At 42.7% G+C, this 16,153-nt stretch overlaps 1 protein-coding gene across 1 annotated transcript in view; it reads right to left on the bottom strand.

The window, feature by feature from the left end:
* The window catches only part of pappa2 (pappalysin 2), a 726,002-nt gene extending 714,344 nt beyond the window's left edge, over window positions 1-11,658 (bottom strand). The window contains exon 1 of the mRNA XM_072511622.1: window positions 10,802-11,658. Coding sequence (XP_072367723.1) covers window positions 10,802-11,369 — 568 coding nt within the window. The 5' untranslated portion in view covers window positions 11,370-11,658. The remainder of the gene's footprint in view (window positions 1-10,801) is intronic.
* Window positions 11,659-16,153: the final 4,495 nt, after the last annotated feature.

Consider the following 16,153-nt stretch of genomic DNA (forward strand, 5'->3'; position numbering starts at 1 on the left):
GAAGGAGAGAAATGGGAGGAGGTTTTAATGATTCTAACTCAAAGTGACAAACCAAATCCAGATGACTGTGAATTTGACTTGCCTCAAATTAAATTGGAAAATGAGGATGTTCTTAAAAATTGGGTTAAATTGTTGAGTTACCTTCCAGAGGAAAAATGGACTGACATGAAAGAGTTATTGATATCACATGGGCAAGTTTGTAGAGATAAATTGGGAAGTACTAAAATGGCTATACATGATGTAGATGTGGGAAATGCTGTTCCAATCAAACAACATCCATACAGACTTAACCCTTTAAAATTGGCACAGGTTAACAAAGAGATTGAGGGTATGCTTAAAAATGGCATAATTGAAGTGGGTTGCAGCCAATGGAGCTCACCCATAATGATGGTTCCAAAACCAGACGGTACCGAACGGTTGTGTGTGGACTATAGAAAGGTGAATGCAGTTACAAGAACGGACTCTATTCCTATCCCACATTTGGAGGATTGCATTGAGAAGGTGGGACAATCAGCTTTTATTTCCAAATTGGATTTACTTAAAGGTTACTGGCAGGTACCTTTATCCGAAAGGGTGAAGGAGATTTCAGCTTTTGTGACTCCAGATGGTATATACCAATTCAAAGTTATGCCATTTTTGAAACGAAAAGTATATTTACTGTGTGCATTTCTTAAAGAATGTTGAAAAGGTGAAAAATGAAACCATCATGAAGTTGATGGTTTAATTATTTTTTCTTGGGGGGCGGGGGGGGGGGGGGGGAAGTGTCATGAGAATGTCGCTTTAAGAAATGTTTGGTTGCTCATGTTACTGCAGTGATGTCTGAGAGTGGGTGGAGCTGAGCTCTGGTTCTGCTTTTTAATTTCACTTTGAGAAAAGCTTGGGTGAGTCTCTCTTTTTGGTTTCGTTTTTCAGTGTGTTGCAGCTAAAGTCAGCCAAAGCAGCTGTATTGTTGAGCTCTCTGCCGTGAAGGACTATTTCTTAATCATTTGGTGAATTCAGAATTATAAATGTTTTCAGTATTGCATGTAAACCCTGGTGTGCTTCTGTTTAAAGGTTTGTTAAGTCTTTTGGGTGTAAAAGGACAGCATACAAATTATATTCTTTGGGGGTTATCTTTGAATTAATGGTTGCTAAGATATTCACTGTTTGTTTTAAAAAGGTTAACTTGAGTTCATAGAATAAACATTGTTTTGTTTAAAAAAAAACCTGGTCCATTTCTGCTGTACCATACCTGTAGAGTGAGCCGTGTGCTCCCTATACCACAATCTATTAAAAGTGGTGGTTCAGGTGAACTCCATGATACACTTTAGGGGTCTCTAAACCCTGACCCATAACAGTGTATATGTGGTTGAAATGATGTCTCTCGTTTTGTTGTATATTTAGTTACAGTTGATGTTGGTTTATAGTAAATTACAGGAGATGAAGGTGTATATTTGGTTATAGGTGATGTGATGTATATTTTGCTACAGGTGATGGTGGTGTATATTTAATTACATGATCATGGTGTATATTTAATTACAGGTGATGTTGGTTGAGACTTAGTTACAGGTGATATGGTGTCTATTAAACTACAGATTATGTTGGTGTATATTTGGTACCAGGTGATGTTGGTTCATATTTGATTACCAGTGATGTACATTCTGTTATTGGTGATGCTCCTGATGTTGGTGAATATTTGGTATATGAAAATGTTAGTTTTGGTCTATATTTGGTTGCAGGTGATTTTGGTGTTGCTGTTGATTTAATTGCAGTTGATGTTGGTGTACATTAATAAAAAATAGTGTTGGTTACATGTGATGTTACTGTATATTTGGTTACAGCTGACTTCGGTATATTTGGTTACAGGTGATGTTAGTGTATATTTGATCACAGGTGGTGACGGTGTATAATAATTTACAGGTGATGTTGGTGTCTATTTGGTTACAGGTGATGTTGGTTTATAGTAAATTACAGGAGATGAAGGTGTATATTTGGTTATAGGTGATGTGATGTATATTTTGCTACAGGTGATGGTGGTGTATATTTAATTACATGATCATGGTGTATATTTAATTACAGGTGATGTTGGTTGAGACTTAGTTACAGGTGATATGGTGTCTATTAAACTACAGATTATGTTGGTGTATATTTGGTACCAGGTGATGTTGGTTCATATTTGATTACCAGTGATGTACATTCTGTTATTGGTGATGCTCCTGATGTTGGTGAATATTTGGTATATGAAAATGTTAGTTTTGGTCTATATTTGGTTGCAGGTGATTTTGGTGTTGCTGTTGATTTAATTGCAGTTGATGTTGGTGTACATTAATAAAAAATAGTGTTGGTTACATGTGATGTTACTGTATATTTGGTTACAGCTGACTTCGGTATATTTGGTTACAGGTGATGTTAGTGTATATTTGATCACAGGTGGTGACGGTGTATAATAATTTACAGGTGATGTTGGTGTCTATTTGGTTACAGTTGATGTTGGTTTATAGTAAATTACAGGAGATGAAGGTGTATATTTGGTTATAGGTGATGTGATGTATATTTTGCTACAGGTGATGGTGGTGTATATTTAATTACATGATCATGGTGTATATTTAATTACAGGTGATGTTGGTTGAGACTTAGTTACAGGTGATATGGTGTCTATTAAACTACAGATTATGTTGGTGTATATTTGGTACCAGGTGATGTTGGTTCATATTTGATTACCAGTGATGTACATTCTGTTATTGGTGATGCTCCTGATGTTGGTGAATATTTGGTATATGAAAATGTTAGTTTTGGTCTATATTTGGTTGCAGGTGATTTTGGTGTTGCTGTTGATTTAATTGCAGTTGATGTTGGTGTACATTAATAAAAAATAGTGTTGGTTACATGTGATGTTACTGTATATTTGGTTACAGCTGACTTCGGTATATTTGGTTACAGGTGATGTTAGTGTATATTTGATCACAGGTGGTGACGGTGTATAATAATTTACAGGTGATGTTGGTGTCTATTTGGTTACAGGTGATGTTGGCGGATAGTTATCTATGGGTGATGTTGGTGTATAATAATTTCCAGGTGATGTTGGCATATATTTGGCTACAGGTGATGCTGATGATTATCTCGTTCCAAGTGCTGTTGGTGCATATTTGGTTACAGATGATGTTGGTGTATAAGACATTACAGGTGACAAATGGTGTATATTTGTTGACAGGCGGTGTTGGTGTATTTTTGGATACAGGTGTGGTTAGTGTATAATAGTTTGTGGAAATGATAATGTCTCTAGTTTTGTTGTATATTTAGTTACAGATGACATTGGGGTATATTAATTTACAGGTGAAGTTGGGGTATATTTGATTACAGGTGATCCTGGTGTGTAGATAATTATGAGTGCCGGTGGTGTATATTTATTTACAGGTGATGTTGGTGTATATTTAATTACAGGTGACATTGGTGTATATTTATTTACAGGTGATGTTGATGCATATATAGTTACAGGGATTTTGTGTTGGTGTTGCCTTAATTACAGGTTGTGTTGTTGTATATTTTGTTACAGGTGATGTTGGTGTATATTTGGGTACAGGTGATGTCAGTGTATATTTGGGTACAGTTGATGTTAGTGTATAATAAATTACAGGTGACATTGGTGTATATTTGCTTCCAGGTATGTTGTGTATATTTGATTACTCTTGATGTTGGTGTTAATTTTGTTACTGGTGATGCTCAGTGTTGGTGAATATTTGATGCATATTTAGTTACAGGGAATGTTGATGTATATATAGTTACAAGTAAAGTTGTGATGGTGTTGATTTCATTACAGGTTTGTTGGTGTCCATTTGATTACAGGTGATATGGGTGCATATTCAATTACAGGTGATAAATGGGTGCATATTCAATTACAGGTGATGCTGGTGTATAATAAAATACAGGTGATGTTGGTGTGCATTTGGTTACAGATGATGTTGGTGTATATTCCATTACAGTGGTGTTGATGTATATTTAGTTAAAGGTGGTGTTAATGTACAATATTTTCCAGGTGATGTTGGTGTATATTTGGTTGTAGGTGGTGATGGTATATAACACTTTGCAGCTGATGTTGGTGTCTACTTGGTTACAGGTGGTGTTGAGTATATCTGGTTACAGATGAAGCTGCGGTATAATACATTAAGATGCCATTGGTGTATATTTGGTTACATGTGATGTTACTGTATATTTGGTTACATCTGACTTTGGTGTATATTTGGTTACAGGTAATGTTGGTGTATATTTGATCACAGGTGGTGACGGTGTATAATAACTTACAGGTGATGTTGGTGTCTATTTGGTTACAGGTGATGTTGGCATATAGTTATGTATGGGTGATGTTGGTGTATCATAATCTACAGGTGATGTTGGCATATATTTGGCTACAGGTGATGTTGGTGATTATCTCGTTCCAGGTTGTGTTGGTGCATATTTGGTTACAGATCATGTTGGTGAATAATACATTACAGATGACATATGGTGTATATTTGGTTACAGGTGGTGTTGGTGTATTTTTGGAACAGGTGTGGTTAGTATATAATAAATTACAGGTGGCATTGGTGTATATTTGGTCACAGGTGATGTTGGGGCATATTTGGTTACAAGTGATTTTGGTGTATAAGAAATTACAGATGCCATCAGTGTATATCTGGTCACAGGTGTGGCTGTACATTTAAGTATTTGTGGTGTTGGTGTAGACTTAGTTACAGGTGATGTTGATGCTTATTTAATTACAGCTGATGGTGGTGTTTATTTGGTTACAGATTATGTTGGTGTGTAATTGGTTCTGGGTGAAGCTGCGGAATAATACATTACAGTGCCATTGGTGTATATGTGGTTACAGATGATGTTAGTGTATATTTTGTTATAGCTGCCTTTGGTGTATATTTTGTTGCGGGTAACGTTGGTGTATATTTGGTTTCATGTGATGTTAGTGTATATTTGGTTACAGCTGACTTTGGTGTATATTTGGTTACAAGTGATGTTAGTGTATATTTGGTACAGGGGATGTTGGTGTATATTAGGTTACAGGTGACAATGGTGCATATTTAGTTACAGGTGACATTGGTGTATACTTAGTTACACGTCGTGTTAGTGTACAGTGTTTGAGCCAGTTTAGCACAGTGGGCTACACAGCTGGTTTGTAATGCAGAACAGGGCCAGCAGTGCGGGTTCAATTCCCGTACCGGCTTACCTGAACAGGCGCTGGAATGTGGCGACTAGGGGGTTTTCACAGTAACTTCATACTTGTGACAATAAAAAGATTATTTATTATTATATTTAGTTACCGGTGATGTTCGTATATATTTGGTTACAGGTGATATTGGTGTATAATAAATTACAGGTGATATTGGTGCATATTTGGTTCCAGGTGATGTTGGTGTATATTTTGTTGCAGGTGACATTGGTGTATATTTGGTTCCATGAAAGTTAGTGTATATTTGCTTACAGATGATGATGTTAGTGTATATTTGATTACAGGTAACTTTCATGTATATTTTGTTGCAGGTCACGTTGGTGTATATTTGGTTACAGGTGATGTTGGTGTATAAAAAATTACTGGTGACATTGGTATAATTTAGTTACAGGTGACATTGGTGTATATTTAGTAACAGGTGAAATTGGTGTATATTTAGTTGCAGGTGGTATTGATGAATATTTAGTTCCACGTGATGTTGCTGTATATTTAGTTCCATGTGACATTGCTGTATATGACGTTGGTGTACATTTGGTTACAGGTGACACTGGCATATATTTAGTTGCAGGTGAAGTTAGTGTAGATTTGGTTACATGTGACATTGGTTACACATGACGTTGGTATATATTTAGTTGCATGTGGTGTTGGTTAATATTTTATTCCAGGTGATGTTGGTGTATATTTGGTTACAGCTGACTTTGGTATTTATTTTGTTGCATCTGGCGTTGGTGTATATTTAGTTGCAGATGATGTTGGTATACATTTGGTACAGGTGACATTGGTGTATATTTAGTTCCAGGTGGTGTTGGCAAATATTTGGTTCCAGGTGATGTTATATTTGGTTACAGCTGACTTTGGTCTATATTTTGTTGCAGGTGATGTTCATGTATATTTGATTACAGGTAATATTAGTGTATATTTGGACACAGGTGGTGTTGGTGTATATTTGGTTCCAGGTGACATTGCTGTATATTTAGTTGAAGGGGACCGTGGTATATATTTGGTTAAAGCTGGCATTGGTATATATTTAGGTACGGGTCGTGTTGATGTATAATAAATTACAGGTGGCCGTGGTATATATTTAGTTACAGGTGACATTGGTGCATATTTAGTTAGAGGTCGTGTTGGTGCATATTTGGTTCCAGGTGACGTTTGTGTATAATTATTTGCAGGTGACATTGCTGTATATTTAGTTGCAGGTGACATTGGTATATATTTGGTTCAAGCTGACATTTGTGTATATTTAGTTAATGGTGTATATTTGGTTACAGGAGACTTTGGTATATTTGGTTCCATGTTATGTTCGTGTATATTTAGTTACATGTATGTTGGTATATAATTAGCTGCAGGTGACTTTGATGTATATTTAGTTACAGGTGGTGTTGGTGTATAATAAATTATAGGTGACGTTGGTGTATATTTGGTTACAGATGGCATTGGTGTATATTTAGTTATAGGTGATGTTGGTATATAGAATAGAATCATAGAATTTACAGTGCAGAAGGAGGCCATTCGGCCCATTGAGTCTGCACTGGCCCTTGGAATGAGCACTAAGCCCACACCTCCACCCTATCCCCATAACCCAGTAACCCCACCTAACCTTTCTGGACACTAAGGGCAATTTAGCATGGCCAATCCACCTAACCTGCACATCTTTGGACTGTGGGAGGAAAACGGAGCACCCGGAGGAAACCCATGCAGACACTGGGAGAACGTGCAGACTCCGCACAGGCAGTGACCCAGTGGGGAATCGAATCTGGGACCCTGGAGCTGTGAAGAAACAGTCCTAACCATTGTGCTACCGTGCCGCCCTAGATTTGGTTACAGGTGGTGTTTGTGCATATTTAGTTTCAGGTGATGTTGGTGTATAATAAATTAAAGGTACCTCGTTATATATTTAGATAAAGGTGACATTGGTATATATGGGCATATATCTGGTATTGGTATATGTCTGGGGCAGCACGGTAGCACAAGTGGATAGCACTGTGGCTTCACAGCACCAGGGCCCCAGGTTCGATTCCCTGCTGGGTCACTGTCTGTGAGGGGTCTGCATGTTCTCCACGTGTCCGTATGGGTTTCCTCCGGGTGCTCCGGTTTCCTCCAACAGTCCAAAGACGTGCAGGTTAGGGGGATCAGCCATGATAAATTGCCCTTAGTGCCAAAACGGTTAGGAGGGGTTATTGGGTTACGGGGATAGAGTGGAAGTGAGGGCTTAAGTGGGTCGGTGCAGACTCGATGAGTCGAATGGCCTCCTTCTGCACTGTATGTTCTATATTTAGTTATAGGTGATGTTGGTGTATATTTAGTTACAGGTGGTATTGGTGTAGTTTGGTTACAGGTGATGTTGGTGTATATTTGATTACGGGTGATGTTAGTGTAGATTTGGTACAGGTGATGTTGGTGTATATTTGGTTATGGGTGATGTTGGTGTATATTTGGTGATGTTGGCGTATATGTTACAGGTGACTTTGGTGTAACTTTAGTTACAGGTTGCGTTGGTGTATATTTGGAGCCAGTGATATCAATGTATGTTTGGTTGCAGGTGATGTTGGTGTAATGTAATTACAGGCGATGTTGGTGTAGATTTAGTTACAGGTGGTGTTGGTGTGTATTTAATTACAGAGGATTTTGGTGTATATTTAATTACAGGTGGTGTTGATGTATATTTCGGTACAGTTGATGTTGGTGTATACTTAATTATATGTGATGTTGGTTTATAATAAATTTCAGGTGACTTTGTTATATATTTAGTTACAGGTGGTGTTGGTGTATATTTAGTTACAGCTGGTGTTGGTGTTTAGTTACAGGTGGTGGTGTACAGTTACAGGTGGTGTTGGTGTATATTTGTTTACAGGTGATTTTGGTGGACATTTAGTTACAGATGGTGTTGGTGTATATTTAATTACAAGTGGTTTTGGTGTATATTTAAGTTACAGGTGGTGTTGGTGTAATATTTAATTACAGGTGATTTTGGTGTAAATTAAGTTACAGGTGGTGTTGGTGTATACTGACAGGGGCTGTTTAGCACAGGGCTAAATCGCTGGCTTTGAAAACAGACCAAGACAGGCCAGCAGCACGGTTCAATTCCCGAACAAGTGCCGGAATGTGACGACTAGGGACTTTTCACAGTAACTTCAGGGCAGCACGGTAGCATTGTGGATAGCACAATTGCTTCACAGCTCCAGGGTCCAAGGTTCGATTCCGGCTTGGATCACTGTCTGTGCGGAGTCTGCACATCCTCCCCGTGTGTGCATGGGTTTCCTCCGGGTGCTCCGGTTTCCTCCCACATTCCAAAGATATGAAGGTTAGGTGGATTGTCCATGATAAATTAGTGTCCAAAATTGCCCTTAGTGTTGGATGGGGTTACTGGGTTATGGGGATAGGGTGTTTACAATAAGTGTTGACCTTGGGTAGGGTGCTCTTTCCAAGAGCCGGTGCAGACTCGATGGGCCAAATGGCCTCCTTCTGCATTGTAAATTCTATGAAAATTCTATGAAATTACAGGTGATTTGGGTGTATATTTAGTTACAGGTGATTTTGGTGTATATTTAGTTACAGATGGTGTTGGTTTATATTTAGTTACAGGTGGTGTTGATGTATATTTGGTTACAGGTGAATTTGGTGTAGATTAAGTTGCATGTGATGTTGGTGTAAATTAAATTACAGGTGATTTTGGTGCAGATTAAGTTACAGGTGCTTTCGGAGTAGATTACGTTACAGGTGATTTTGGTGTATATTTGGTGACATGATTTTGGTGTGCATTTGGTGACAGATGATTTTGGTGTATGTTTAGTTACAGGTGATTTTGGTGCTGATGAAGTTACAGGTGATTTTGGTGTCAATTAAGTTACAGGTGACTTTGGTGTAGATGAAGTTACAGGTAATTTTGGTGTTGATAAAGTTACAGGTGATTTTGGTGTAGATGAAGTTACAGGTGATTTTGGTGTAGATGAAGTTACAGGTGAATTTGGTATAAATTAAGTTACAAGTGATTTTGGTGTAGATGAAGTTACAGGTGAATTTGGTGTAAATTAAGTTACAAGTGATTTTGGTGTAGATTAAGTTACAGGTGATTTTGATGAAGATGAAGTTACAGGTGATTTTGATGTAGATAAAATTACAGGTGATTTTGGTGGATAAAGTTACAGGTGATTTTGGTGTAGATAAATTTATAAATTACAGGTGATTTTGGTGTAGATAAAGTTACAGGTGATTTTGGTGTAAAGTTACAGGTGATTTTGGTGTAGATGAAGTTACAGGTGATTTTGGTGTAGATGAAGTTACAGGTGATTTTGATGTAGATAAAATTACAGGTGATTTTGGTGGATAAATTTACAGGTGATTTTGGCGGATAAATTTACAGGTGATTTTGGTGTAAAGTTACAGGTGATTTTGGTGTAGATGAAGTTACAAGTGATTTTGGTGTAGATGAAGTTACAGGTGATTTTGGTGTAGATGAAGTTACAGGTGATTTTGATGAAGATGAAGTTACAGGTGATTTTGGTGTCGATGAAGTTACAGGTGATTTTGGTGTAGATGAAGTTACAGGTGAATTTGGTGTAAATTAAGTTACAAGTGATTTTGGTGTAGATTAAGTTACAGGTGATTTTAATGAAGATGAAGTTACAGGTGATTTTGATGTAGATAAAATTACAGGTGATTTTGGTGGATAAAGTTACAGGTGATTTTGGTGTAGATAAATTTATAAATTACAGGTGATTTTGGTGTAGATAAAGTTACAGGTGATTTTGGTGTAAAGTTACAGGTGATTTTGGTGTAGATGAAGTTACAGGTGATTTTGGTGTAGATGAAGTTACAGGTGATTTTGATGTAGATAAAATTACAGGTGATTTTGGTGGATAAATTTACAGGTGATTTTGGTGGATAAATTTACAGGTGATTTTGGTGTAAAGTTACAGGTGATTTTGGTGTAGATGAAGTTACAGGTGAATTTGGTGTAAATTAAGTTACAAGTGATTTTGGTGTAGATGAAGTTACAGGTGATTTTGATGAAGATTAAGTTACAGGTGATTTTGGTGTCGATGAAGTTACAGGTGATTTTGGTGTAGATGAAGTTACAGGTGATTTTGATGTAGATAAAATTACAGGTGATTTTGGTGGATAAAGTTACAGGTGATTTTGGTGTAGATAAAGTTATAAATTACAGGTGATTTTGGTGTAAAGTTACAAGTGATTTTGGTGTAGATGAAGTTACAGGTGATTTTGATGAAGATGAAGTTACAGGTGATTTTGGTGTAGATAAAGTTATAAATTACAGGTGATTTTGGTGTAGATAAAGTTACAGGTGATTTTGGTATAGATAAAGTTACAGGTGAGTTTGGTGTTGTTACAAGTGATTTTGGTGTAGATAAAGTTACAGATGATTTTGGTGTAGATTATGTTACAGCTGATGCTCCTGGTGAATATTCGGTGCAGCTGATAATGTCTCTAGATTTGGTGTAGATTTATTTACAGTTGAAGTTGGTGTACATTTTGCTACTGGTGATGCTCCTGGTGTTGGTGAATATTTGGTGCAAGTGATGATGTCCCTAATGCTGCTTACAGGTGTTTTGTCGAAGTTTGCCCAGCCCCCAGCATCCTTACCTGCCACCACCGCCGGGTTGTTCTGCCCTCCCTCCGGTTTGAGCCACATGTCGGTGGTGAACGCTCCCCGAGGCATCTTGACCTGGCGCCGCGGCTTGAGGCGCTCCCTGCCGCCGGAAAGGTAGAGCACTGTGCCGACCCCCGGTTCGCATCCGGCCGGGCCGGAGCCCCAGCCGCAGGACAAGGAGCTGCCTCCTCCGGGGGACGAGGAGCCGCGGTCTCTCTCTCCGCCGCTCTCGCCGGGGAAGCCGTCGCCGCTCTCTCCGCCCTCGGGGGACGGGCTGCTCCTGCTGCCGGCCGGCTGGCCGCTCTCCAGCGCCCAGGCAGCTCCGTGCTCGTCCTGCCGCCCCGGGTACAAGGCGAGGCGGGCTCTCGGTGCCCAGCGCCGGCTCCTCCTGCCTCTTCGCTCCGCCGTCCGGCAGTGCTCCTCCCCGGAGCCACTGCGGCTACTCTCCGCCCGAGAGATGAGGGCTCGCTTGTAAAGCCAGTGCTGGTTAGCCCGGACCAGACTGAGTGGCAAGAGGTCCAGAAAGGTACTGAGGACAAACAAGAGTCTGGCAACCAGCATATTGTGAACACACTCCTGAGCTAGGTCTCAAAACCCCCCTTTTAAATCCCAGGTACGATTATCTGCAAATAAAACTTTCTCCAAAATAAAAACTTCCTGCCCCTTAAAAAAAAATCCTTTTCGAAAATACTGATTTCTATTTTAATCCCCTGGATTCAAAACTCTATTTTTAAAATAACTATTTGCTCATTAAATCCTGCCAAGGTGAACCTAAGACTAGATTCACAATCCCAGTTCGAGCAGATCTTGTTCTCTGCACTCACTCTGAAATCATTGCCTTACCCCAGCGCAGGTTGAGCATTTTTATACCGTATCCTGTCCTCTCTCTGGATCGCCCCTTCTCACACATTCTGCCCCCTTACGCGGGTATCCCCCCCCCCCTCTTTAAAAAAAATCTTTTTGGCATATCTGCATCTATTCTTCATTGTTTGTTTGACTGACTGGCTGGCTGGGTGGGTGGGTGGGTTTGTGTTTGTGTGTCTCTCTCTCTAGATACAACATCATGTGATCTGCAAGGGGGAAAGGGGTGGGTTGTGTGTGTGTGTGTGTGGGGTGATAGGGAAATGCCGTCAGATTGTAAACAGCAATTCACTGAGACTCAACCTGATGCTGTGGAACAGAGAGGGGGAAATAAAATGTACCTCCCACCCCGGCTGCTGCTTTGACAGCACACTCCTGACACCTCCCCCCCCCCCCCTCTCGTCCCCGCCTCATATAAGCTGCAGGACGGGGGGGGGGGGGGGGGTCACTGTCGCTAGTGGCAACCGCTTGCCCTTGTGTCAGCTCAGCCCCATCGGTGTCAGATGTGGCAGCCGGAGGAGGAGGAGGGGGGGGGGGTGCTCGGTTTTGTGTGTTGTTGGAGAGGGGGGGGCTCGGTTTTGTGTGTTGTTGGAGAGGGGGGGGGCTCGGTTTTGTGTCTTGTTGGAGGGGGGGGGGCTCGGTTTTGTGTGTTGTTGGAGAGGGGGGGGCTCGGTTTTGTGTGTTGGAGAGGGGGGGCTCGGTTTTGTGTGTTGTTGGAGAGGGGGGCTCGGTTTTGTGTGTTGGAGAGGGGGGGCTCGGTTTTGTGTGTTGTTGGGGAGGGGGGCTCGGTTTTGTGTGTTGTTGGAGAGGGGGGGCTCGGTTTTGTGTGTTGGAGAGGGGGGGCTCGGTTTTGTGTGTTGTTGGAGAGGGGGGGCTCGGTTTTGTGTGTTGTTGGAGGGGGGGCTCTGTTTTGTGTGTTGTTGGAGAGGGGAGGCTCGGTTTTGTGTGTTGTTGGAGAAAGGGGGCTCGGTTTTGTGTGTTGGAGAGGGGGGGCTCGGTGTTGTGTGTTGTTGGAGGGGTGGGCTCGATTGTGTGTTGTTGGAGGGGGGGGTCGGTTTTGTGTGTTGGAGAGGGGGGGCTCGGCTTTGTGTGTTGGTGAGGGGGGGCTCGGTTTTGTGTGTTGTTGGAGAGGGGGGGCTCGGTTTTGTGTGTTGTTGGAGAGGGGGGGGGCTCGGTTTTGTGTGTTGTTGGAGAGGGGGGGCTCGGTTTTGTGTGTTGGAGGGGGGCTCGGTTTTGTGTGTTGGAGAGGGGGGCTCGGTTTTGTGTGTTGGAGAGGGGGGACTCGGTTTTGTGTGTTGGAGGGGGGCTCGGTTTTATGTGTTGGAGAGGGGGGGCTCGGTTTTGTGTGTTGGAGAGGGGGGACTCGGTTTTGTGTGTTGGAGAGGGGGGGCTCGGTTTTGTGTGTTGGAGAGGGGGGACTCGGTTTTGTGTGTTGTTGGAGAGAGGGGGGGCTCGGTTTTGTGTGTTGGAGGGGGGCTCGGTTTTGTGTGTTGGAGGGGGGCTCGGTTTTGTCTGTTGGAGAGAGGGGGGCTCGGTTTTGTGTGTTGGAGAGGGGGGGGGCTCGATTGTGTGTGTTGTTGGAGGGGGGCTCGATTGTGTGTGTTGTTGGAGCGAGGGGGGGGGGGGGCATTCTTCTAACCTTCTCCACCGGTCCCTGTGGAGTTTCACACTCGGTTCAAACTTTGACTCAATTCTCCCGACCCACACGGACAGAAGGGGGACCTGAACGCAGTTCACCCTCAAAACAATAGTTACAACACACACACACACCTACTGTACAGACATGGATATAAATACACGCGTCGACACAGAAACAGTAAACATAGAGATACAATGACACGGACACAGGTACAAACCCATAATAGACACACATGTGTCGATATGCGCACACAGATACATATACACATTGCTCTCGACACACACACTATTTGGACAGATCTATTCGCACAGATACAAGGATATGAGGCGCATGCATGTGTTCAGACTCTTGTCCTGTGTTCAGCTGAGGAACAAAAGCAATCGGGCACAATAGTGAACGACAGTTACAATATCTGCCTGCCCCCCTGCAAATAAGGTGTGTGTTTGGCAACAGCATCAAGCGCCACCGTCCCACTGAGCCACACGCTGAGGCTCGTTGCCCAGTGAGCCTGTCCCGACCACTTCCCTCACTCGGTGTTGCTCAGTGAGCACGGGGCTGGCTTGTGTTTTTTGGTGCACACACGGGCACAGACCGGGACAAAGGAGCGCAATTTACCGCTTCCAGCGGAAGACCGCGTTGAAATGGGAGGTGAAGCTGCAGAGCAAGCACATCTCTCTCCCGATCAGAGCACAATGGACTAGCAGTCAGTCCCTGGGCTTGGGGCCCCTTCTGGGTACGAGCTGCCCGCAGTGGGAGGCGGTAACGTGGCCCAGATTGAACTTGGACACTGGCCTTCCTTCGGAGGTTTTGGGAGTTACAGACAGTGTGGGAACTTAAGCAGTCACAAACATGGGTCTGCAGTGTCATGGACAACACAGCGTGTCCTTCAATCTTTACTTCATGTATCTGCCCTCAGAACTGAACTTTAAAAAAAATAAACAGAACGGCAGCCAGATTAAACATCGCCTCCATACCTTCAAAAGAAAAACACAGCAATGATGTTGAGGGTTTTCTGATTTATGGAGTTCAGGTTCACGGCACTTTTAGAATGATGCCACAGGAGCAGTGAAGGGCTTGACGTTTTAATCATTGAGGGCTAAAGCTCCCTGAGGTGGGGGCTGAGGGGAATTGTAATTTACCCAGATCCCGATGGAAGGAAGCCTGTGTTCCTGGCATGAGGGGACTTTAAACTAAAGGGGTGTTTAGCACCAGGTCTGACATGACAGTCTGGGCTCTGAGGGGGGGGGGGGGGGGGTTGTCACATAAACGTGACTGAAATTTCTGCCAATTAGGACTTCCGATGCCGACATGGAGACAAGCAGTCGCACTCGAGGTGGTTCCCGCCAGAGAACTTTGATTTAAGCCCTTTTCGCCTGGTTTCTGGAGGAGGTCGGGGGCTGAATTCGGTCAGTTTGATGGGTTAAGAATCCCACCTCAAAAGAATGCCCAATAAATACAAAACCAGGCAGCAGAAAAGTAAGGGCCCCGCTCCACATAGCACTGAGATGCCTATAGGCATCCTGGCGGAGGAACTTAATAAGCTCTCTGAGTACCATGAGAGAGCAATTCAGGGGACGATGCCCACTATTTGTGCGGCCTTGGCAAAATGGCCATGAAGGCGCAGGGCATGAATCTAGTGGAGGTGGCCCTTTCACGGCAAAGTGACCAGATCACCTCCTTTGGGAAGGAGATGGGGCAGGTGGCCGGTGACAACAAGGCATTGAGAGCCAGGGTGGATGATTTGGAAAATTGCTCCAGGAGGCAGAATTTGAGGGTTGCTGGGTTGCCGGAGAGATTGGAGGGTCCGAAGGGTGCTCCGGTTTCCTCCCACATTCCAAAGATGTGAAGGTTAGGTGGATTGTCCATGATAAATTGCCCTTAGTGTCCAAAATTGCCCTTAGTGTTGGGTGGGGTTACTGGGTTATGGGGATAGGGTGGAGGTGCTGAACTTGGGTAGGGTGCTCTTTCCAAGAGCTGGTGCAGACTCGATGGGCCGAATGGCCTCCTTCTGCACTGTAAATTCTATGATAATCTAAGTCCAATGTAGTTTATGTCGCAATTGTTTTGGAAGATGATGGGGAAGAGGGAGATGGCATCCCCTTCCGAGCTTGATCGGGCCCACATGTCATTGAGGCAGAAGCCCTGGTGAACCAGCATGTGCAATCATTGTACGCTTTCACAGTTATCAAGAAAAGGAAAGAGTTTTGTGGTGTGCAAAAGATCATCGACACTCCAGATGGGAGGGCCACGTTGTGAAGATCCACCAGGATGTTGCAGCGGAGCTGACCAAGAGGCGTGCAGCAATCATCAAGACCAAGGCCTCGTTGTATCAGAGCAATGTTCGATTTGGTGTGAGTCACCCTGCGCACCTCCGAGTGACTTCTGAATCAAAAGATTATTACTTTGAGACTCTGGAGGAGGCATAGTCATTTGTGCAGAAACATGGACTGGGATCAAGATAACTGTGAATTATATTGGTTGGGAGATGTGTTTCTGGGGATGGGAGTATGAGTTTTGGGATTTGTTGGGGTGTTTATTGGGCATTTTGGAGTTTAGTACTTGGGATTTTTACCATGGGTTTTGCGGGATGGTTGTGATACTTGTTTCTTTTTTCCTGGAACGAGTAAAGTTGGATTTTGGCAGGGGCTGGTTGGCGTTATGTTCTTTTTTTGTTATGTTTATTACTCTGTGTGGGGCCATCCTGCTAGCTATAGTTAGTTAATGGGAGCAGAGGGATGGGGGTATCTGCAGCTCATACTGTGAGGGGCGGGGTGGTGTAAGCATATTTTCTTTTTGGTTGGGGTTTGGGATGGAGGGTGGGAGTCTTTGTTTGCATTGTTGTTGT

This window comes from Scyliorhinus torazame, chromosome 7 (genome assembly GCF_047496885.1).
Source record: "Scyliorhinus torazame isolate Kashiwa2021f chromosome 7, sScyTor2.1, whole genome shotgun sequence".
In the NCBI taxonomy this organism is placed as follows: Eukaryota; Metazoa; Chordata; class Chondrichthyes; order Carcharhiniformes; family Scyliorhinidae; genus Scyliorhinus; species Scyliorhinus torazame.